This window comes from Chelonoidis abingdonii, chromosome 2, assembly GCF_003597395.2.
Source record: "Chelonoidis abingdonii isolate Lonesome George chromosome 2, CheloAbing_2.0, whole genome shotgun sequence".
Taxonomy (NCBI): Eukaryota; Metazoa; Chordata; order Testudines; family Testudinidae; genus Chelonoidis; species Chelonoidis abingdonii.
Genome location: NC_133770.1, coordinates 209,557,068 through 209,581,792, shown reverse-complemented (window position 1 = coordinate 209,581,792; position 24,725 = coordinate 209,557,068). Strand labels below are relative to the sequence as shown.

Sequence of the window (24,725 nt, the reverse complement as noted above, 5' to 3'; positions counted from 1 at the left end):
ACGAACATGCACGCAGCGCGCGCACACCTAACTGGAATCGATATGAGCAACACATCTCGAAGAACAACAGTTACAAAGGTGAGTAACCATCTTTTTTCATAATATCACTAGCAATTATGTAGAATCTCAGCTGAATTAGAGAAAACTGTCACATAGTGTCCACAGTTTTTGGACACAAATCACTGTGGTAGAAATGTGTTCTCATACATTGTATGAAGTGAACACCAGGAGTAAGCTCCAGATCATTTCCACCCAAGTGAATCATCATAGTGTCCAGTAGATCACAGCCTCTTATGTCACAGGTTAGACACTGCAGAGTGGGCAAAACACATCCAAATGAGCCATCCCCATGTCATGATGTACTCCTTGCTCTCCTGCAGACTTCTTCAGCCTGGTGACCCAGGAATTGCCAAGTGTCCACCCATTGGCAATCCTGGCAGCAAAAACATTTTTTCCTTCTGTGATCAAGGTACCTGCGTGGTCTGTTCCAAACCTCTGCAGTATGTATCTTTGGAAACACTATCTCTCACACTCCCACCCACACCCCTCCTGTGCCCACAGGGGCTAATAAAAAACAGATTCTCAACTGTGCAATTGAAGGGTCCATATTTCCCACTTCTTCCATAGCCACAACCAGTCTCCCATTTCCCCACGTACACATAGTCCTCTGTCTCCAGTTCCTCCCCACTCAGTAGAACAACAGTTTTGGTTAGAAAATTTGCTGACTATTCTGTGTTCATAGTAAACCTTCCTTTAAAATAAAGAAAAACATTGTTATGACAGACAATTTGTCGCAAGCAATGAGTTATTAAATTTTTATTGCCCAGGTGTACAAAGGCTTGGACTAGAAATGGCAGTGGCAGGTTGTTCACCAGGACAATGACATTGGCATATTTCCTTGAAATTCCCAGGCAAGAGACATGCATGAAGCAGCTGCCTGGAAACTGTCTTAAATGTTTCTCTTTCTTTGTGCGTGTGCACCATAATCCTTGCAGACTACACAAAAAATGGTTTCCTTCTGCTGTCTTTTACTGTTATAAAGTGAGAGGTAGTAGTGACTGACTGAATCACAGAATTCAATTAACAGAACACTCAGTCCAGAACTCCCTTTGTCTTAGGTTAGTGGTTCCCAAACTGGTGTCTGCAAAATGTTACAGAGGGTTCTAGAGGGGAAAAATTCCCTAATGGCGGATAAAGCTGTCCCTAGGGACCCCGGGCAGCATGGGGCCAGCAGCCCGGAGTCCCTGGACTTCCAAGAGCTAAGCAGATCAAAGCAAGCATATCTATCACACTGAGGAGATTTAAACTTCAAGACTCCTTATAGGAGAGAAGAGTAGATGCGGGACTGGGAATGTAAAAACGATTTCTTATAATCTGGTTACTTTTTGTGTGCAATGGTACATAGCAGTTTCAAATTGGAATCATTTGAGAGGGGTTAAGTCTATGCAGTTAGGTATGGATCTACAGAAGAACTTTGGAATATCTAGATTGATGTTAACATGAGGAGATGCACTGTTGATGAGCAAAAGTGAGAGATGAGTAAAAGAGAGTATTGAGCATGGGGCTAGGCAGTAGCACTTCTCTGTGATCATGTGCTATGGAAATGCGAGCTGGCCGAGATAGGTTTGCAAAAGACCCACTCGTGCGGTGATTCTAGTTACAGAGGTTAGACGCTAACAGCACTACCTGGTGGTAAAGTAATCGTCACTCGGAAGAGTGAAAGGCTCTGTCTGTGGAAGAGCATGGCGAGAGAATAAGAATGAAGGAGATTTCCGAAAAGATTTTATTCAGTACACAATATGGGAAATTTGTTGGACACGAGATATATGGATCTTGGGTGATATTGAGTAGGTATTTGATAGCCTCACTTCTACTAAGACCATTATAATATGAAACAAGCGGTGTGGGTTTTTATCACACCACTACAATCAAACGCAGAAGACCCAGTCTTCAGCCACAGACTTGAATTTCAAAGCATCTGGGCACTTAAATCATTGGCTGATCCACTGTAATAAGACAGCTTATAACAAGGCTTCTATGTTTTATCAAGAGTATGCAGTGGGGCAAAGTGAAGGTATATAGGAAAGCCGAATCAAGAAGAGGTTCCTCTAACACAAGGGCCATTCAGGTCTTTGAGACATCCAGGCAATGAAGCACGTTACAAGCAAAGCTTAAACTTGATGTTCATAAGTAATTTGTAAAAATAAATACTGGGCGCGTCATTTATTTAAAAAAACAAAAAGCAAAAAATATCCACCTCGCGCTTGCCATTCTTACGGAGTAAGACCTTTTGACCATATCGTAACAGTAGTTAGATCCCTAGCTCTCTGCAATAAAAATTTAAATTAATTAAATTAAAATAAATAAATAACAAACCCACCTCCCACTAGAAACGTTTGAAAAAATGCAATTTTTTTCAGGCATTATATCTCCACAACCCATAGCTCAAATTACCCACAATTTGGTCATCAACTCACACTGCACTCTCCTGAGGTGCACTGAATTTCAAAGAATACTATAAGACAATGTCAACTTTAGAGACAATATCTACACTAAAAAGTTAAATTTACCCAGCTATGTTGGTCAGAAATATGAAAAATTCACCTCCCCGAGTGATGTAGTTAAGGTTTCTTACGCCAGTGTAGACACGCTAGACCAACTGATGAATTCTTCCATCAACTAGCTACGCCTTTCGGGAGGTGGATTAACTAGACGAACAGGAGAACTCTTCCCTCTCTGTAGCTAGTGCCTACGCTGAAGCACTACCAGCGGCACAGTTGCAGCTGTGTTGCTGTAGCTTTTAAGTAGATCAGGCCCTTAACAAGAACCTTTAAAAGAGAACTTGTGATGTCATTCAAGCCTTAACTTTATGGCACTGTAGCATCGATATAACTGGCTTCAGGACAAAAGCACTATTACAACAAACATTGATAAGGTCCATCTCAAGACCCTGGTTTTCAGAGCTCCCAAACTTATTGGTAACTCCAAATCTGATGAGCTGGTTTCCTTCAGTCTGAGAGAACCATGCCAAATACAGACTACAGGCCTGTACTCCCCAGCCTCTCTCCCTTGCTCATCTTCCTCTTCCTGTTTATATATCCAGCCCTAGCACAGGGTAGGTCTCAATTCATTAACCCCAGATTTGTTCCAGCTATAGGGCTCTGTTCTGCCTTTTTAGAGGAGTAAGTTACATTGCCTTCACACACTTCAGTACACAGAAAAGCCTTGGAACTAGAAACTTGTCTGATGGAGTGTTTCCACAATCACTCACAAGGGATAGGTTTCACGAGGCAGGAGCCAGGCTGGCATGTGGTAAGCATGAGCCATTCTGGTCCTAAGTTTGGAGGGTGTGAGAATTGGGATACAGACACATGCATATTAGATTACTGATAGTAGCATTAAACGCTAGCACTCTGCGTGCCAGAACAACATGATGGTATAATTTCATTCTGTTTTAAGTATATTTTTCAATGCAGATATGATCTGCCTGTATTTTTTGCTTAAACACTTAAATCAGCTGGTAAGGATTTTTGAAGTCTTTTCAGCAATGTATATTGAATAATAGAATATTTTGTAACTTTGGTTGTTTTTGCTAATATCCACAAAAAAACTTTGTTTAATGATTGTCTAGCTACATAACTAAAATTGGGTTTCACAAAATATTTGTTATCTGGTTGCTTGATGATTTTTTTTCTCATTAATTATGTTTGGAAAAACAAAGAAAAAGGATCGACTTTTCAAAGCTGTTGCCAATACCTTTGAGATCAATGTTTCTCACTTTTTTTTTTTTGGCTGCTTGGGGCGGCAAAACCCTAGAGCTGGCCCTGTCCCTGGCCTTGTGGTATCCCTGGCCAAGTTCCTTTGCTTTCACACAAGCTGCTGCTGATCCCTGTCGTACCCCTTTACTGCATCTTCTGTGCAATCTTTTCATAGATGTCCACTTTTTCGTCCTGGTCGATGCCATGCTTGCACAGGCTCTTCTCCTCACAGGCCCAGGAGTTCCAATATCACTGTCTACCCAGACAGAAGTGAATCTAGTGCATGGTCAGCGGCGCAGTTGCACCACGAGGTGAGCTGCTAAGTGTGCTCACCCAAGGTGGGCAATCAGAAAACGGCATTTCAAAACACACAGGTGGTTTATAAAGAAGGAGTGGTGGCTTTCAGTCTCGGATGTCTGGGCAGTAGAGTTTACATTGTGACCAGAGCAGTCCTGTTGCAGGGAACAGGGCATTGTGGGACAGCTGCTGGAGGACTGTTAGGGTTGACACAGGTCACATATGTCTAAACTCACACTACGTCAACCTCAGAGAATGACCGTGGCTCCACACCATTTGGGGAGGTGTTTACTACATTGCTGTAACGAGGTGTTCAGGTCAGCCAGAGGACAAACTGGAGTGTTAGACACTTGCACAAATAGATCAAATGCCAAGGCGACTTATGTTTTAACCTAACTTTGTAGTGTACACTAGCTTTCATAAACAACTGGACAAGCCTGTGTCCTTCCACAAAGGCTTTGAGAAATGCAGATATTAAATATCCTGTATTACAGACTTCAATTTCTGAGTTCAGTGAGAAACACAGATGAATCAAAAAAAAAAGCCGCGATCGTGATCTGCGGCAATTCAGCGGGAGGTCCTTCGCTCCGAGCAGGAGTGAGGGACCCTCTGCCAAATTGCTGCCGAATACCTGAAAGTGCCGCCCCGCTCCGGAGATGCCGCCCCAAGCACCTGCTTGATAACCTGGTGCCTGGAGCTGGCCCTGGCCAGAGAGGCCAACAATAGATCTGGTGGTACCCTGCAGACCTGCTGCTTTTATAACAAACTGCATGCCATACTAGGTGGAGACCCTACCAGAACCCTGCAGAGCACTGTGGATACCTCAGAGGCACTCGAGAAAGAGGCTCCTGCCATGAACAGAGAGAGGGGAGGAGAAGGAGATGCAGCAGGGGGCTCCAGCCGTACTGTGAGCCAGGATGTGTTCAAAACTCTCTGCTACAGCCTAGCTTCCTAAGCACGGATTAGTTTGATGAAAGGGAAGGGATCTTGGATAAATGTGTGCATTCATTTTCCCTTACAGTGTTTAAATTTAAGGGTGAGACCCGGCCCATCCCCAAGTTACCAAGACACAGGTATCTACTCTTCATTGTTTTACTCATACAAGAAGAGGTAGAGGTACAAGAGACAAATTTTATGTCTGCTTTGTATTCCCCTCTTGGGCTAGATGGGGAGGAATGCAATTATCCCTTTTATGCTCCCGAGAGGCTGATGAAACTTTCATGGAGATACTCTGCAGTCCGCTCCCAGAGGTTTCTAGGGATGGCTGCCTTATTTCTTCCTATGCAGTAGGACACTTTCCCTTGCCGCACCGCAATGAGTTCGGCTGGCACCATTGCAGTAAACAGGTGCGACGTTGCAGTTCTGGCAGGACCCAACTGAGAGTGCCAATTCAGGACAAATCGCTCAAACAGGGCAGTTACAGCCCAAGGCTGGGGTTTTTCCACCTCTAAGGCAAACCAAACCAGCTAAACAAAGAGGACTTTGGTTTCACCCCACTGGCTAACCACAAGTCACACAAGCAATTCCCTTAGACACTCCAGTCTCCCAGTATCACCACCAGTCTCACTCGTCCTGGGGATGAATGGTTATGAAAACCAACACCCCAATAAAGGAAAAAGATTCTCTCGATCCCAAAGAATCAAGCCCCAGACCCAGGTCAATATACACATCAGATCTTACCCACAAATCATGCTGTTGCCAATCCTTTAGAATCTAAAATCTAAAGGTTTATTCATAAAAGGAAAAGATAAGAGATGAGAGCTAGAATTGGTTAAATGAATCAATTACATAGGGTATGGCTACACTTACATTTCTGCAGCGCTGGTAGTTACAGCTGTGGTCGTACAGCTGTGTAGGGCCACGCGCTGCAGTGTGTCCACATTTGCAGCATTTGCAGCGCTGTTGTGAGTGGTGCATTGTGGGCAGCTATCCCACAGAGCACCTCGTCCCATTGTTGGCGCTGTGGTTGTGGGAAGGGGACGGAAGGGTGCGGGTCATTCCGCTTCCTGTTCCAACGACCCGTGGTGCATCGCTCCCTTTTCAGCCGTTGGTTGCATTGTGAGTCTGCCGCGTGATTTCAGTAAGAAATGGAGGCCGAGCTGCTGAGACTTTGCTGATGAATGTTGCCAGCACATCACGTTCTGGCAGTTGAGCTATCCTTATGCTCCAAAGTGACAGTGAAGAGAGCTCAGATGATGAAATAGATTCGGCTGACGCGCCTGACACTAAATTTCTTGTGGCAGTAACAGACGTGCTCAGCACTGTGGAACGCGCCTTTGGGCTCGGGAAACAAGCACTCAGTGGTGGGATCACATCGTCATGCAAGTCTGGTGACGAGCAGTGGTCTGCAGAACTTTCGGATGAGAAAAGCCACTTTCATGGGACTGTGTGCTGAGCTCGCCCCAACCCTGCAGCACAAGGACACGAGACTGAGAGCTACCCTGTTAGTGGAGAACCGGGTGGCTATTGCAGTCTGGAAGCTGGCAACTCCAGACAGCTACCAATCGGTCGCAAACCAGTTTGGAGTGGAAGTCGACGTTGGAATAGTGGTGATGCAAGTTTGCACTGCCATTAATCGCATCCTGCTAAGAAGAACCGTGACTCTGGGGAATGTGCAGGACATTCTGGATGGCTTTGCAACAAATGGGTTTTCCTAACTGTGGAGGGCAATAGAATGGGACGCATATTCCTATTCTGGCACCATCCCACCTGGCATCCGAGTACGTTATCGGAAGGGGTATTTCTCTATGGTTCTCCAGGCGCTTGGGATCACCGTGGGCGTTCACTGACATTTACACAGGATGCCTGGAAAGGTGCATGATGCACGCATCTTTCGGAACAGTGGATGTTCAGGAAGCTGCAGGCAGGACTTTTTCCAGACCGGAAGATCACGAGTGGGGACATCGAAATGCCCATTGTGATCCTTGAGACCCCGCTTACCCGTAATGCCTTGCTCATGAAACCGTATACAGGGAAGCTTGACAGGAGCAAGGACCACTTCAACTTACAGGCGAGCGGTGCAGAATGGCTGTGGAGTGTGCTTTTGGCCGTTTAAAGGGGATGGAGAAGTCAGTACGGAAGCTAGACGTGGGGCGAAAGCAGCATCCCTGCGTTATAACCGCGTGCTGATCCTCCATAATATTGTGAAGGAAAGGTGAAACCTTCAGTGACGAATGGACCTCCGAGGTTCAACGCCTGGAAGCTGAATTTGCACAGCCAGCAGAGCAGGGCTACTAGAGAGGCCAGCACAGTGCTTCAAGGATTAGGATGCTTAAAGGAGCAATTTTGAGGGCTGAAAGCCAACAGTAGTGTTTTGGTGCCTTCCACAGGAGTGAAGTGCAGTGGTTGCAATGATTTGCAGTGCCTATTTTTCACTTGTGGTACAGTATGTTACACTTTCTGTAATAATAAAAACTGTTTTAAAAGACAAGAAATCCTTTATTAAAAATACAGTACATAAAACGGCAGGAGGGTAGGGTGATGAGCAGTAAGTCAGAGGTTTGAATATGTCCTTCATGAGTGTGTTCAATGCCTGCTGCACTTCAGGATTAATATGCTCATGGTGATGGGGTTGAGTGCATAGGTAAGGTAGTAGTTTCAGGGCTGTTAGGTGAAAGTAGTGGTGTTGGGGGCAGCTGGTGGGTAAGAACCAGGATGCTGGAGAAGGTTGTTTTGAGGAAACAGTGGGGCACAATGAGTTGGCTTGGGATGGGGGAGGAAGGCACGGTAGTGCTCTTGCCTGCATGGTACCATTGACTCCATGAGGTCTGTGTGGCATTTCAGGATGCTTAGCAGCCGATTTGTGCTTCTCTTGGTAGCCAATTCCTTTCTCTTGACAGCCTTTCCTTTCTCTTTGGCAGCCTGTTCCTTTTTCCTGCTTTCCTTTTCCCTCAGTCTTGCAACTTTTTATTATCTGTGGAATACAGATTCATAACTGCTTTCACCAGCTCCTCCTTACTCTTCCTTGGTTTTTTTCTTAAGTTCCGTCGTTTTCAGAAGTCTGCGCTGAGTGGAGCAGTATCCAAGGTCACTTTAAAAAAAACAACAGAAAGAGAAACTTTACTAAGAGCCTGTATTTGTTTTAAGACTATTTGTAGCATCGTTTACACATTGCAAGCATAGCACAGAGAGGCCGCAGCTGCAGAGAGAAATGGTGAGTTTCCCACACCGGCTCACCTGGGAAGGGGGGCTTTGACTCTGGGATCAAATGGGGTTTCTGTGAATTGAGGAAAGCTACGAGCAGTCTAGAGGAATAGCACTTACAGTATCCTGCATTTTCCAGCAGTAATTTAACCTCCCGATATCTCGCTTGCTCCCGGTGCACCTGGGAAGAGCAGGAGGGTCTTCTACAGCTATGTGGATTCCGCCCTGGTCCTACGCAGCTTGCCTGTGTGCAGCAGTGTCCCCCCACCCCTCACGGCACAATTGGCGCGGACGCGTTAGGCCTGACTGGGATTAAGGACCACGGTGGCTCCCTATAAACTTGCGGAAGCGCATTGCACACACCTGGCTGAAACTTTTGAAGAGATTACAGAGGCAGATTACACGACGTTGATAGACCAAATCAATGGCGTATTCCACATCTAGGCATGCTTGCAGGCAGCCATAGCCCCTCCTCCCAAAACACTTCCATCCTTATAATAAAAGCTTCTTACCCGGGAACAGGCTCCTCTGCTGGTTCCTCACTACCAAGTCCCAGCGGCTGCGACTGGCTAGCTTCTTCCTCGCTGGAAAATAGCTCCTGGCTGCATGACTCCTGGGAGTCTTCCAAACACCTCAGTAGCCTCCCTCTCGGTTTCCTCTACACCCTCCACCCCCCCTCCAGGCTCTGAACTGTCCCATCATGATCCTCGGATTGGCAGTGGGGTTACATCCAAGTATCGCATCCAGCTCCTTGTAAAAACGCAGGTCGTGGGGGCAGCACCTGAGCGCGGTTTCCCTTGCGTGCTTTGCAGTAGGCACTCTGCAGCTCCTTTACCTTAACCCTGCACTGCACCGCGTCCCGGTCATAGCCCCAGATTGCATTGACTTTGATACTGGCTGTAGGTACCATAACTTCTACGGCTGGAGCGCAGCTGTGCCTGCGCACAGCTTCTCACCCCAAACACTGATGAGATCCTGCAGCTCGGCAGTGCTCCATGCTGGGCATGGAGGCATGGTCACTGGATTGATTGATTGCACTCCACGTCCGCTGAGCAAACAGGGAAAGGGATTTTTAAAATCCCGGGGCATATTAAAGGGCAGGTCACCTGACGCCCAGGGCAGAGTGCGAAACGATGACCAGAAAGGCTGTAAAGGTATGCTGGGATACCTCCTAATACCCTGGAGGCCAGTTACAGCGCTGGTGAGTGTCCACACCGGATGAGCAGCGCTGTATCACAGCGCTGGATCGCTACACCTATAGCAGACCAGGAGTACAGCCAGCGCTGCAGAAGGGAGTTGCAGTGCTGGCTGAGCTTTGTAAGTTGGACACCGAAGTAAGTTGCAGCGCTGTAACCCCCTCAGCCAGCGCTGCAACTTGAAAGTGTAGCCAGGCGCATACAGTAATAGCAAAGTTCTTAGTTCAGGCTTGTAGCAATGATGGAGTAACTGCAGGTTCAATCAAGTCTCAGAGTCCATCCCCACTGGATGGCGCATTCGTCCTTTGTTCAGAGCTTCAGTTTGTAGCAAAGTCCCTCCAGAGGTAAGAAGCAGGATTGAAGACAAGATGGAGAAGAGGCATCAGCCTTATAATATTGGCTTTTCCAGGTGTAAGAACCTCTTTGTTCTTACTGTGGAAAATTAAAGCAAAATGGAGTGTGGAGTTACATGGGCAAGTCCCTGCATACTTTGCTGAGTTACAAGGCATATTTGCCTTCTCTCCATGCGTCAGTTGTGTAGCTGATGGTCCTTAATGGGCCATCAAGCAGGCTAGGCAGAGCTAACACCAACTTGTCTGGGATGTTTCCCAGAAGCACAGCACAAATTTGAAATACAGACAGTGTAGAGCCAATATTCATAATTTCAACTACAAAATGATACATACATATAGACAGCATAATCATAACCAGCAACCCATAACCTGGTCTTAGACACCTTATATGACCCCCTTTACATAGGATTTGGTGCCACTACAGAACCGTGGTTGCAACCCATGTTCTATATGGTCCCAGATTATATCAATAACGTCACAACAGGTTAGCGGCATGTGGGTCCGGGCATCTTCAGGACATCGATAGGAGCTGTATTCTCTGTGCCTTTCTGACCCTCAGGAGCGAGATACCAGCTAAAGTCACTGCTGCCTGTGGAAAATAGTGGCCCTGGCAGGCCATGCCCACAATAGCTGGGGTTGCAGAGCGGTGCTATGCAGAGGCCCTCCAAAGCTAAAGTGTTAATCAGCATGTCTTCTTAGAAGTGTTGATAAGAATAAAGGAAGGTCATTTTGAAACATATTTTTCCCTTTCCATTGTGACTATAATTTCAATGGCATATCAGTCTGTTTTTATCAGTAGCTTCTAGCATGGCGGCTTTGAGGGGTGCCCCCACCCACATCTGCAGAATGCCTGACGCTGGTGGGGAGGAGAAAGAAGAGGACAAGGGAGGACATAAGAATAGACATACTGGGTCAGATCAAACGCCCATCTAGCCCAGTATCCTGTCTTCCGACAGTGGACAATGCCTGGTACCCCAGAGGGAATGAACAGAACAGGTAATTGTCAAGTGATCCATCCACTGTTGCCCATTCCAAGCATCTGGCAAACAGAGGCTAGGGACACCATCCCTGCCCATCCTGGCTAATAGCCATTGATGGACCTATCCTCCATGAACTTGTCTAGTTCTTTTTTGAACCCTGACATGTTCTGTGAGATCCTGCCAAGTCAATGCTGCTTTGAATCATGAGCAAAGGGCTTGGAGGGTCACCATGACTGATGACATGGAGGAGGAAAGAGAGAACAGGAGAGAGGCTCAAAAGTCCCAGCAGGACCAGGAGAGGGAAATGCACCAGGGGTTTCTCAGGCAGCAAACACAAATGCTGCAGGCAATGGTTGACACACAGGTCCAAAAATCCACCCTTGGTGGTCGTTGGAGAGCTCCCCAACATACCACGTGGGATCACAGGCTGCATTCCTACCCCTACCACTCCGCACCTGGGGACAGCAAGGAAAACCACAACTTCACATATCCTGACCTGTGAGAACCACCACTGGAATTTGTAGTAGCCACAATTGACTACATTATTGCACTGAAATGGATAGAAATGTTTACTGCCTTTCCAATTTTAAAGTTAATTTATGTTAAAAATATGTATTACATTGTTTTTCTGCCCTTTTTTCCCCACTCAAAGTTCTGTTTTTTGAGAATGCAATTATTTTCATTAGTTCACAACACATGTTGCAGAATACATAGCAGTACTCAAAGCAGACTTGTAAATGTACAGGAAACAACATAATTCTTAGCTTCAGGAACACACCTAGTTATATTTACAAATGTACAGCTAGCACTACACACTTCTTAGCAGCACCCAAAATTCCAGGCTCAGAGGAAGAGAACACTACTGTGGCTGACTGCTAAAGTGCTCTTTCAAAGCCCCCCTCAATTGCATAGCTTCACATTGGGCTCTTCTGTTAGCCCTGGGGTCTCACTGATCAGCAGACAGCCACTCTACCTCTGTCCTCCACCTGGGTGGCAGCTTATCTTCCCTCTTGGCCTCACAGATGTTATGCAGGACAAAACAGGCAGCTATATCCATGGGGCTGTTTTTCTCACTAAGATCCAATGACGTTAGGGAACACTATCAGCATCTCTTCAGCCTTCCAAAAGCACATTAAACTGCCATTCTGCATTTACTGAGCTGGTAGTTGAATCCTTGGTGCTGTTGAGGTGCCTGATGTATGCCTTCATGAGCCAAGGGAGCAAGGGGTAGCCTGGGTCCACAATCACTACTGGCATTTTAATATTGGTAGCAGTGGTAATCTGCTGGTTGGGAACAAATGTCTCTGCATGGGAACAGTCCTGTGTTGTGTTGTGCACGTTTCCTGACCAGCCTCTGCTGATATTAGTGAAGCATCCCAGTGATCCATCAGTGCTTGCATAACCACAGAAAAGTAGCCCTTTCTTTTTATGTATTTTGTGGCAAGGTGAGCTGTAGCATTGCCAACTCTCCAGGATTATCCTGGAGTCTCCAGGAATTAAGGATTAATCTTTATTAAAGATTATATCATGTGATGAAACCTCCAGGAATACATCCAACCAAAACTGGCAACCCTAGTGGACTGGTGCCAAAATGATGATATATGTGCCGCCTATCGCCCAACTGCACTCCAGGAACCCCATTGCTGCAAATCCATTCACTGTGTCCCATACATTGCCAAGAGTCACAGTCCTTCATAGCAGGAGATGATTAATAGTCCAGTGTGGATTTTCCAACTCCAAAATGATTTCCCATTGACCGATAGCAATCTGGTGTTGCAAGCTTCCAGAGTGTGATCCCCACTCCTCCACTATCAATGCAGCTCTTGTTCTGGTGTCCCTGCGCTGGAGGACTGGCATGAAGTCAGGGTGGCCTTTCACATCCAAAAGTTCTGTAGCCACTGCTCGTTGTCCACAACCTGCATTAGGATGTGATCCTACAGTCAGTTTTCCCTTCTACTGCGTTCTGCTGTCTGCAGCTGCTCTGTGAACGCCATCACCAATCTTGAATTGTTTTTTCCTGTGTCCCTTAGCAAACTATACTCAAAGAAATCATCATGTCCCCCATTGTTGCAGTATTTCCTGTGGGTCTGCAGATACGGAAGAATCAAGCATACTGTAGTTGCAATGTTCATGAGAATAGCGCAGAGCTCTGCGGGCTCCTGGCTTCTGTCAGAGATGGATGACAGTGAAAAGTGCCAGGCACATTTGTAGTATTTTAAAAAACATGAAAATTATGGGATATGGACGGCATTAGGGAATGGAGAAAGTTGCATGCTGGAAACTTGACTGGGCACATCATTTCTTTCTCACAATACATTGAGAACATTTCCCAAAAGGCAGTGTGCCGGACAGTGGTGCATGGCACACTGGGATTCCTACCTGTGGTGCACCACACTTTGCACTGACACAAGCACTCTTGGTGAGTACATCCGGCGCCGAGGCAAAGAGCCAACTATGCATGAGCGATATACAAACTTTGGCATCTGTATTCAGCATAGCTTGTGTCAACCAAAGTCTGTAGTGTAGACATGGCTTTTAAATCTTGCTCTTCAGAGCAGAAATATCTTCATTGTGTGAACATGTCTCTCTCCCACTTCATGCTATATTTTTATGTTAAAAGACCTATTTTTATGTAGCAAAATTTACTCTTTGATGTACCTTCAACAGTTCAGTTTGGAAAGTAGCCAAGCTTATGAGTAATATTTTTTCCACTGTATCCTCCCTACCCCTCAGCTATCAATAGGGTACAGTTTTCATTCTGCTTTACTTCACCAAGGTCTCATGCTAGCTAGCTTTAAAAAGATTTACAAATATCCAGTGTGGATGAGTCAGTCTGAAGAACTGAAACTGTGGGTTAGAAAAACATATATAGAAAAATATACAGTTCCTGCCCTAAAGACACACAGTCAAACTCTGAGGTGGTGGAGTAGGGAGCTGTGCATAGTACTAATTTACCTCTCCTTCTGTTTTTTCAAGTGGAAGAAAAAATGATTTAATGTTGATAAATATCTTTCCTTAAAAATGGTTAAATTACTTTTATTTAAATATTCTTCAGTATATCGGAGTGATCCTCTCCCAAGACAGTTGATACAGAAATAGTGGTGCCAAGAAGTATCTTAATAAATTTTGGCAGAGGGTAAAGAAGTAAAAATGTTTAGTGTTTTTCCACTCCATCATTTAAACAAGACTTTTCCTTATTTCAGTTTTAACTTCTGACCTTGGAATTTGGAAGCAAAGGGTTGTAATGAGGAAGGGGAACTCAAGCTGAAGAAGAAACGTGTAGCAACAGTACCGTGTTCTGGTGTGATACCTACAAAACACACATTGCTCTTCACTACACCAACCAGAAGAAATTCTTCAGACACTCAGGCATAACTTGAAATAGTATAACACTGATGTTGATAACTGGGAGTCATCAACAGCAGGTAGATCATGCTGGTGAGCCACAGTCAATGATGGAGTTACCCAGTTTGAGATTAATGACCATATGGACCTTGAGGCACAGAGGCTGAGTTGTAAACAGTAGCAGACTAGCAGGTATAGAGTATAATCCCTTCCTCAGCATAAAGCTATCTGTGCACTTCGTGTGGGAAGGACTGCCACTTGTGCATGGGTCTTTTTAACTACAACCGTACTCTCAAGGAGTTAAACCGTTGTCAGTGTCGTCTTCGTTCACAAAAAACGGTAAAACACCAATCATAATAGTCTCAACTATATGCTTGCTTGTGCTTACTCCTGTCTGTTTGTTGTATCCACGTGTTTTCTCTAGTCTTGTCCCTAAATGGTAAGTAAAGCTGAGTGGACCACAGAATTTCCCTTCCAGGATCAATTATGAATAAAAAGATTTGTACAGATTTGGGATGAAAAGCCAAAAAGATTCAAATTTTTTTTGGTGGGAGGAAGTATGTCAGATTCCCTTCTAAGAGAACAGAAATAGAATTTTTCTGCTTGCTGCCTGGGCAATCTGGACAGCTGTGGAACCAGGAAACCCCAGCTGCCAATGTCCCAGCTAGGCTGATAGCGACAGATTTAGGAAATCTGGAAACCTGGGCTCCCTCGTAGCTTGCTAGGCAAGGAGACGCAGAGCTTGGGAGCTTTCATTTACATTTTTCCAGTGGAAGACCGAATGTTGCCAGCAAAATCAAAGTTTTCCGTGAGGAAAATTTTGATTTTTGTGGAAACTGCATTTTCTATTGTAAAATCATTCTGACATAAAATTCATGACCAGCTGTAATTGTAAACTCTTTGGGGCAAGGAGCATCTTTTAATTTTGTATGAACAGGGCCTAGCAGAATGGGGCCTTGAGGCCTGAATGAGGCACCAGACAGTATGACAGTAAGATTAACAAAAATCATAATCTACAACAAATTCAACTTTAGAAGGATAAGAAAATGAACTGTCTTCCAAAATCCTCTTTCTAGCATTGTTTCTATAAAGCTTAACTTTAATGAAGATAAAACCAAATTGTTTGTCTTAAAACATGAATATTGGTTCTCCAAATCCCCTTTAACTCCTCACAGAGGTCAAGATGGCACATCTGCTCTATGCCTAGAAGTCTTGCTCCTCTGTCAGAGTTACAAAACTAACCCTCTTTCTGTACACCCTCATAGTAGGAAGTGCTATGCAGGTATAGACCCTATATGATGAAAACAAATGACATGGCTGCAGTATTTACTGGCAGCCATTTTGTAAGGGGCTGGCCAAAACTGTTAAAAGGATGCAGGGAGAGATAAAAGTAACTTAAGGTATTGCCCTGCCATTGAGTCCCCCCTTCCAATTTTTGTGGGTTTACTACATTTTCCTATTTCTTCAAATGTTTTTTTCTGTCCTGTGGCTTTGTTGAAAGACCCACACAGACAAGAAAAAAAATGACCATATGGGGGAACCTGAGTCTCTAACATGCTGGCATATGTGTAAAGTAAATTGGAAACATTTTCCTGATATTTCAGTTCTTGAGTTCTGAGTTTTTAAGACTAGGATTATTTTTTAAATTGGCAGTGCTGCTTCAACAAATGGTATTGAGCCCAATACACAAAGGCACGGAGAAGGGTTTCTTTATAACTTTGATACGATTTACATTGTTACCTTTATTGATGTTTCTACATTAGTTAATTTCCCAGTGTTCTTACCACAGTGGGTTATAAACTTTGTAGTTCTTAATTCTGTAATACACAAGAAAAATAAATAAGCAAACAAAACCCTATGTTCAGAATGTATTCACTAAGTAATGTGACTTATAGGAAATAGAAAGTTAAGAATTATACAGAGTAATTTTCAAATAAGGTCAAAGGGGTCTGAACTGGTCTTTGCACTGCATTGGCTCTGCCTCATACACTCAGGTAGATGGACCCCATATAGCCAGACCTGGTCTTATATATGTGCTCTTTTTTTTTCTTTTCTTTTTGTTTCAGGCCTTGTGCACAATTAAACAGAGTGAAAATCTATTGATGATATGTGCATATTTGCATTTGCCCATTTTGTGTTTTGCTGTGTTAGGAGAAGGGTGGGATGAAAGTAGAGTGTTCTGTATGTGTATATATATATCTTCTTACTATATGTTCCATTCTTTCCATCTGATGAAATAGGCTGTAGCCTACGAAAGCTTATGTTCAAATAAATGTGTTAGTTTCTAAGTACCACAAGTGCCACAAGTACTCCTGTTTTTTTATCTGGGAATCTGAGCCTTAACTTACTGAAGTTCAGGGTGAAGGTGCCCCCTATAATAACTGATCCTCCCTTCTTCTCTTCCCCACCCCTTGTGTTTACACCTAACTGTAAATCAAGAGTGTATTGAAACTCATTCTTCTGCCATACCAGAAAATATATACAAGAATACCTTGACCATTCAAAGGATGTGGCAAGCACATCCTTTCCCCACAATATTTTCTTAACAAGATATGTTCAAGTAGCTCTGCAAAAGGGTTTGATGTTTCTTAATGATGACGGGTAAAGAATTTAAAAAATGGGTTTCTGCCCTCTCGCTGCTTCTTTTAAAAGATAGCAAAAAGGCCCCACAGCTGTTCCAAGCTTGTTTTCTGTGGTGCTTTTTTTTTTTTTAATTTGGTTTAATTTAGTAATTGATATTTCTGATGTTTCTGTCAGTTTTGATTTTGCTGGACTTGTCTTTGGAGGGGCCTAAAGGAGCTTTCTCAACTTTTATTGAAGGAATGGCATTACTGAATTTTTTAACAAAAAGAACTTCTTTCCAAGTTGTTTAAGGTTTGAATTAAAAGCGTTGTTATGAAAAACAAAGTCTTAGACCATCTGAATTAAAGACCTTTCCCCTCTTAGGTGTTCAGCTTTCACCTTGTGCTGTGATCTAATTTGATATGTGTTCTCCAACCAGCCAACCATTCAGTCATTCAGTAAAAGCAGATTAGCTAAACCATAGAGTTCTAATGTAAAATAAATAAATTAAATAAGCGGAACACTTTTTATTTTTCCAGGCTTCCTTTATACATCAAAGGTATTTCCATACTTAGAGACTCTGTAAGCACTTTTTCTTCAGTAGGGCAGCTCAACCAGTGCTCCCAGGCTTAGATGACGTGTCAAAAATCCTGAGTCCTCCCCCAAAAAAAGCACAACCCATTTTTCCTATGTAGGTCACCTTTAACTTTCTATTACAAAAGAAAAAATAATGAATAAAAAATCCTTCTGATAAACTTTAATGTTCTCTTTGACTATTTAAATACTTTATTTCCATAAATTATTCAGCTAAATCATAGTAGTGTGTTTGTGATAGCAAAAATACCACTGCCTTCTGTAAAGGGAAGGGACAAGTTATGTCTCGCAGTCATTATCAAAGGCTGGTCTTGACCACATAGCTGTCTTTTCTCTGTCTGACAAACAATATTGCTATTAAAAATAGCATGCAGGACAACAGAGATATTTCTAAGAGTTTATTAAAATATGGTGACAATCTAGTGACCTTTTTCAAATATCAAATATTGTATAAGAAAACTTAGAAGTTGTTCACAAATCTTGGATTCAAGTGATTGCACCAAATGTGTTGCTATCAGAATCCATGGATGACACATCTGTGTGAACATTTCATAGGTTTATGAATATGCATATATTGCCTATATTTGTTTGTTGTTTGAGAGAAGTTACGTTTTAGAAACCACACATTTCTATTTTGAAAAGAGAAAATATCTTAGAACACCACGCCCAGGATGCAAAAATATTCACTTAGCTCTGCAGAGTTTGTAAATCTAGGTGTTCATGGGAGAAATGGTAGGTACTTTCTCTCCTACATGTAATGATTTTGTTTTAAATACTCAGTATCCCAGTTGCTGATAAAAAATGACCTTAAAGAAACCTAAAATAGTAAATATATTCCTTTGTAAATGCAAAGAAATAATGCTTGCTAGATGAATAATTGTCATAACTTATTAGTATTCTATATCTCAGAAAGCTCCAACGTAATACGTTGTGTTTTCAGGAGCTGTGTCAATGCCGACCTGGTGAAGGAAACTGTTCCTGTTGCAAAGAGTGCATGCTTTGTCTAGGCACACTTTGGGATGAGTGCTGTGATTGTGTTGGTAAGTTCATTATTTATTACCTACAGCTACTGCTCATTGCATCATTTCTGTAATTAGATTGTAAATTCTTCAAGGCAGGATCTATATTAAATATTTTAATAAATAGCATACTAGGGGAGCAGAATAGCTAATTATAAGCAAATAGATATTACTGGATCGCTTGATTATATTATCTGTGATATTCCTGATTTTATTCAATTAATGTCATGGTTACTGATTTGCTAATTCTGTTTTAGATTATGGACAACCCCTTGATTTGTCATGTGAGAGGAACTTAATACACCAACAGTGTTCAATTATCACATTTTGTGATCCAGTGGAAGTACTAACTACAAAGTGCCGTTAGAAATATCATACAACCAGTGGAGCTTAAGGCTTGCTGTCTTGTGAACCCTGAGAGCTAGAAACAAATACTCAAAAACTTTACCAGATGCCTACTAGTCAGAAGAGTAAACTTACTATCCAGAAATTGGTATGGAAGATGAGGGTGAGTGTTCCACCAGTAAGACTGGGGTGGATAAAGCCCTGACAAGAAGCCCAGTGCTAGGAACTAAGGCTTCTACTAGTGAGCGCTATCCCTGGACCCTGCTTAGGAATTCCATCTTCTGTATTAGCTACATGCTTATAGGTGTCTGATATATTAGACGTTTCAACCCTCCTCTGGATGCTGGAAAGGAAAATGAGTTTCCTTTCTTTTCTCTCAAGATCCTCCTGGCTGTTGTGGGAGGGGCAAGGGCTCCATTGTTCTACCTTCCTCACAGCTTCTTTTTGATTGGTCCTCCCCTCTATTGAAGATAATGAATAGCTACAGTGCCTGCCTCCTTTACTACTGCTCATAGCTTCCCAAGCAATAGCATGAAATGGGCATGATTGTTGGTTGTTCTGCTCTGTCATTCGGTTCTGACTGCCCACTTTGAAACTGGCCAATTCACTATCAAAACTTTACTTTGCTTGTAGTTTTGCCAAGTATCAGCAACAGCAGAGGCGCTGCAGTTGTTGGTAGGCAGATTCAAAAAGAGAACTATACCTAGACTTAAACTAGATTCATAGTTGGAAGATTATTTTTGCAACAATGGGACTAGAAATTTAACTTTTTAAATGAAACCTTCAGGTGTGCAGAAATTGATGGCTGAGGCACCCGTGCTCAGCAGGGGATGCTCTCAACTCAGCATGAGTGTTGAGTCCTGCAAATGCTGCTGAACAGTTGTAATCCTTAGCTTTCCAGGGGCATAATTTCCAGCTGTAGGAGGCCACATGAATTTGGAACTGAAAACCACATTACTAGTAATGATTGAATTGGTATTTGGCTTTTTTCCATTGTGACTTTTGTCCTTACTTTTAGTGGGCTTTTCAATATATAAACTTAATTTTTTTTAAACTCCCAGGGACTAATAAGAATTTTTATTTCTAGTTGCAATGGCAAGCCCAAATAACATTCAGATCTTATATGAAAACTGTATGGGGGAGACACTTGTTGCCTAAGTATAAGAATAGTAAAGCATGTTCCTGTGTCATGTTCAGCCTTGGAAAGTCTTTCATCTGGGGAGGTAGGATGATTTAGTGGGTCCGTGTTTGGTGCCTTCTGCAAGATGTAAGTTTTAAAATAAAATAAAAAATACATCCAGCCCTTATGGTTGTGGAGAAAAGCTAACAAAAACTAAACAGATGCAACAGCAGCACGAGAAAGATTAGTGTTTCACGGATTGCTGCCCTGCAGCAGCTGCAGGCGTGGAATTAAAAAGTTTTTGGTCAATTTCACTGGTGCTATTTAGAATTCTCTTGATAGCTTCAAGTTGTCCTCAGCTGAGTCTATTTCATGCTGCTGTTTGGGTGAGCTCTGAGCAGGAATAGAGTTAGCTCCTAGAGCTAATGACTGTGGAGAGCAAGGAATCAAAAGAAATTTATTACAAAATGGAAGCTGGGATAGCGATGAAGCAGCATGGATCCCTACCACCCTTGCAGTAGTTGGGAGTCAGGGAACAGTGAGAGAAAGGGAGTGTCTGTGGCTCATAGAAGAGCAATCAAGAGCTTCACTTTTTTCAGATACCTACTATCTGGATGCTACAAAATGAGGAGTCCCCAAGCAGGGTCCAGGGAGAGCACATTGGTAGGAATTTAAACACCGTTCCCTTTCTCATCTGCTGATAAAAGGAAGGACACTGGGCCCCCTTGTTATAGTTTGTCTTCTGGCCTTTAGCTTAGCTTTAGCTTTAGAATTTCCTGTGCCTAATGGCACATGTGGCAACTCATTTTTCCCACTGCTGTCTGTCCAGAGCGAGATGTTTGACTCTACCGTAAACTGTCTCCATTGTGGCAGCATCTTTTTTGATTGTCCTGCAATAGGTCATTCTTTGTCCTCCACCTCTTCTTTTCCCTCCAGCTGGGATCCAATCTAAGATGTACCTTGTGCTTCCGCCACAACATAGCCTGATGAGGTGGCCAAACCACTGTAGCCATTTCTGTCTGAGTACTGAGTCCTCATTCTGCTGACCTGTGTGGTGCAACACTTCCACATTGGTTACACAATCTCTCCAGTGAACTTCCTGTTGTGTATTTCTACCATCTGCTGTGTTTCTGAGGCATACAGTAGTGTTGAGAGGACAATCGCGTTGTACAATCTCATTTTAGTGTGTACATTTTTCATCTTACTCTGACAGATGTTTGACAAGTGGGAAAAAGATCCACTGACTTTGCCAGTTCTTGCCTGCACTTCTTAATGAGCTGTCCATTAGAAGATATTGTACTTCAAAGATAGATGAAGTTGTGAACTCTTTCATACTCTTCTACTCCAATCACACATCAATTAGTGTTGGCAGCATTTCCTTCTCTTTCCATGATCTTTGTCTTCTGCATACTAATACAAAGTTCCACCTTGGCCACTTCTGCTTTTATGCTCATAGAGAGTCTTTTCATTCCATCCACGTTGGTATCTATGTCTCGCAGCTTATCTCTTGCACAAACAATACGAGTACACTAGGCAGCAGCCATTCCTGTTCTTATCCCAAAGTCTGTGACCATGAAGAAGGGAAGTGGGGATAGTACACCACCTTGCAGGTAGCAATCTTAAATCATTCCCTGTCACTGATCCGTGTGCTGATGCAGCATGCAGATTCGTCATACAAAGTGTATTTCACTTTAACAGTGTTTGCTGGAATTCCATAGTGTCTCAGGATCTTCCAGAGTTCTTTTCTGTGAACCCTATCAAACACCTTCATAAAGTCAAGGAAGTTCTGGCCATTAGGTGTCTGGCAATGTTTTCAAGCTCTATATATGAATTATTACTAATATAAATGGGGTGGTTAGAGTTGAAGGTGTGGGAGAGAGCATAAGTATGGTATTGAGAGACTGGGGAAGTGGTGGGAGTGAAAGATAGAAAATATAGAGGCAGAGCCAGAGAACATAGTGCAAGGAAAAAGAGAGATGAGCAGGTGCAGGGGAAGAAAGAAAAGAGGAAAATGACTAGAAAGTACTGACGAAGAGGTGCACTATGATCTCAAGTAGAAAAGAAAGACATGGAGTAAAGATGAAACAAAAGCAAGAGAAAGAACTACATAAAATGTTGCCATGAATATTGTATTAATTGTTATATACAGTAAACAATTATGTGTTCCTTTCATTTCCAGAAGGCCTGGCTTTAGGGGAGTGGCATTATAGGTATTTTTCACCCTGGCTCTTAAGTTTTGGATAAACTTTTCAAGTCCTGATCATACTAAATGTAAATAAATATCTGTTTTCTTTCAGATGCTGGTAGTGTAGTATTTTTGTTCAACAAAAGAAACAGCTTCAGATGAACTTTTCATACTCTAAACCATAACAGTAATGGAGAAAGGGAAGCAGAATGCTGTGCACAAAAGTTCTTATGGTGTCTTCATTTATGTACTTCAGTGTTGCAAGGCATCTCGCTTAAAACTTTAGTGCATCACTGCAAAGATCTTAAATCCAATGGGTGAAATACTGTCCCTAATGAAATGTATGGAAGTTTTTCCACTGATACCATTGGGGGTCAGGATTTCACACACACACACACACACACACACACACACACACACACACACTATATGCTGCCCTTCCTGGCAGTGGATGTGAGACAGTTTTATGACTTTTCATTTTACACTTTTCATTCCTCTACAGGTATGTGCAATCCTCGTAACTACAGTGACACCCCTCCAACTTCCAAGAGCACTGTAGAGGAGCTGCATGAACCAATCCCTTCCCTCTTCCGGGCACTCACAGAAGGGGATACTCAGCTGAACTGGAATATTGTTTCCTTCCCTGTTGCAGAAGAACTGTCACATCATGAGAATCTAGTGTCATTTTTAGAAACAGTTAATCAGCCGCAGCACCAGAATGTCTCTGTTCCAAGCAACAGTGTCCACACACCATACTCCAGCGACAAAGGTAACAGTAAGTTGTCTAAAGCCTAATTTCTAGTATTACCTTTGTGAAGGGGCCCTAAAAAGGACAAAAAAAAAAATTATTAATCATGCTCAAGTGCGCTAGCCTCCTTAAAGTACAAATAAAAGACTGGTCCCTGCCCTGAAGAGTTTGGTCTAATGTCTGTCACAGTGTGACAAAGGGGGAGTAACACAACAGCACGGGCAAAGGGAGGAGCATGTGACAGTCTTGGGGTGGGGGGGGAATGAACCATAAAACAATTTGTCAGTATGGAATTCCCCCTCCAACATGTGGGGGGTTTCATTAGTTCACACCACTCTAGGTGGGATAATGTAAAATGCTATCAGAAGCTGAAGCAGTTGCCTCTTCTGAATCTGATTTTCTCTGAGTCAGATCAGGAACTACACCTAATCTGTCCCATAGTAATACAAAAGTAGGCTGCAGGAACAGTTTTAAATATGTAGCATTAAAGAGCTAAAAAGGGAAAATTCAGAGAGCTGGTGTTTTTGCCGCGGGATCTGGAATATAGGTTAAACTTGTGGCTCCAAGATGGCATATTTTGAGCCTCCGAGTGACAGAATGATATTTCAGGTAATACTGGATTAACTATAGATCTGAAAAAGTGTTATCTCTTTCTTGGCATTGATTCAGGGATGTACGTGATTGGAGGAAGATGATAAAATATTGATTGCCAAGGGAAAATGATGCCAAATTCAGTTGTAGTGACAATAGTGTGGGGCTGGGAGACTCCTTTTCTGCCGGTTGATTTTTTTAAACAGAATTTACAGTATTTTCTCTGACACCCTCCCATGAAACTTAGAGAAACTTCTTAAACTGTTCTTTTCTCTTAACTAAATGATTTTGTAACACTTAATTTTTTAAAAACGAGGCATACCATCTGATTTATTAGTCATATCTATAAGCAGTGCTGTGTTTGACTTTTGGCAACTATGTACTGTTCTCCCTGTGCTGGCTCTTTTATTTAACTTATGAAAGGAATACAATTGATAGAGACCTATTGCATTTCCATATAAGTGTGAACCTCTGACCTAGTTTTGTTTCTAAACAAAACTGTTTTTCATTAAATGGAACTCAGAGAGAGACTTTTCTAATTTCCTTTGATTTTAAGGAACATTAAGAAAATAAATTAATTCCAGCTGCAGGAAACCATATGGTCAGAAAACATCTAGTTCATATCTGTGTTTGACATTATTAAAATATTTGCTTTCTGGTATTAGAATAATGAAAGTAACAATGTTAAATGGTAAGCTGCAGAAAGCCATATGTGCACACAGTACAGTATTTAAAGATGTGAATTATACAGTAGAACCTCCAAGTTATGAACATCTCAGGCATGAAAGTTGTTCATAACTCTGAAATGTTTGTAACTCTGAATAAAATATTATGGTTGTTCTTTCAAAAGTTTACAACTGAACATTGACTTAATACAGCTTTGAAACTTTACTATGCAGAAGAAAAATGCTGCTTTTAACCATCTTAATTTAAATGAAACAAGCACAGAAAGTTTCCTTACCTTGTCAAATCTCTTTTTAAACATTTCCTTTATTTTTTAGTAGTTTATATTTAACACAGTACTGTACTGTATTTGTGCTTTTTTTTCCCCCCTTTTCTTTTTTTTTTTTTCCTCTCTGCTGCTGCTTGATTGCATATTTCCTGCTCCATTTGAGGTATGTGGTTGTAACTCTGATGTTCGTAACTCTAGAAGGATTTGTCAATTTTACTTGCTGTCTTTTTGGATGAAAAGTTGGAGTTTGGGGGGAGGGGGAGGAATTTTCTCAAGACTTATGAAAAGGGCTACCTGTTCTAATAACAATTTGTATTTTATTCATAGTGGGAAAGGTCCCAAATCCAGGTGTTGTTTTGTCTATTTCATGAGACTGCCTGTTCCATAAACCACATTGTATTCAATATTAGGTTCAAAGATCATACATATTACTGTTAAATTCCAAGAATGACAATTGAGTTAAACTTAGAAATAGATACTCAGTTCCCTTGATTAACTGGCTATGGTAGGAATTCAGCACAGAAATAAAAGTGAACT

General features: G+C 42.5%; 1 protein-coding gene across 3 annotated transcripts in view; it reads left to right on the top strand.

Moving 5' to 3' along the window:
* Positions 1-24,725, top strand: part of TWSG1 (twisted gastrulation BMP signaling modulator 1) — a 58,528-nt gene that overhangs the window by 22,677 nt on the left and 11,126 nt on the right. For all 3 annotated transcript variants that reach the window (XM_032777107.2, XM_032777105.2, XM_032777108.2), the window contains exons 3-4: positions 18,169-18,268; positions 22,400-22,666. In XM_032777107.2, the coding sequence (XP_032632998.1) occupies positions 18,169-18,268; positions 22,400-22,666 (367 nt within the window). The remainder of the gene's footprint in view (positions 1-18,168; positions 18,269-22,399; positions 22,667-24,725) is intronic.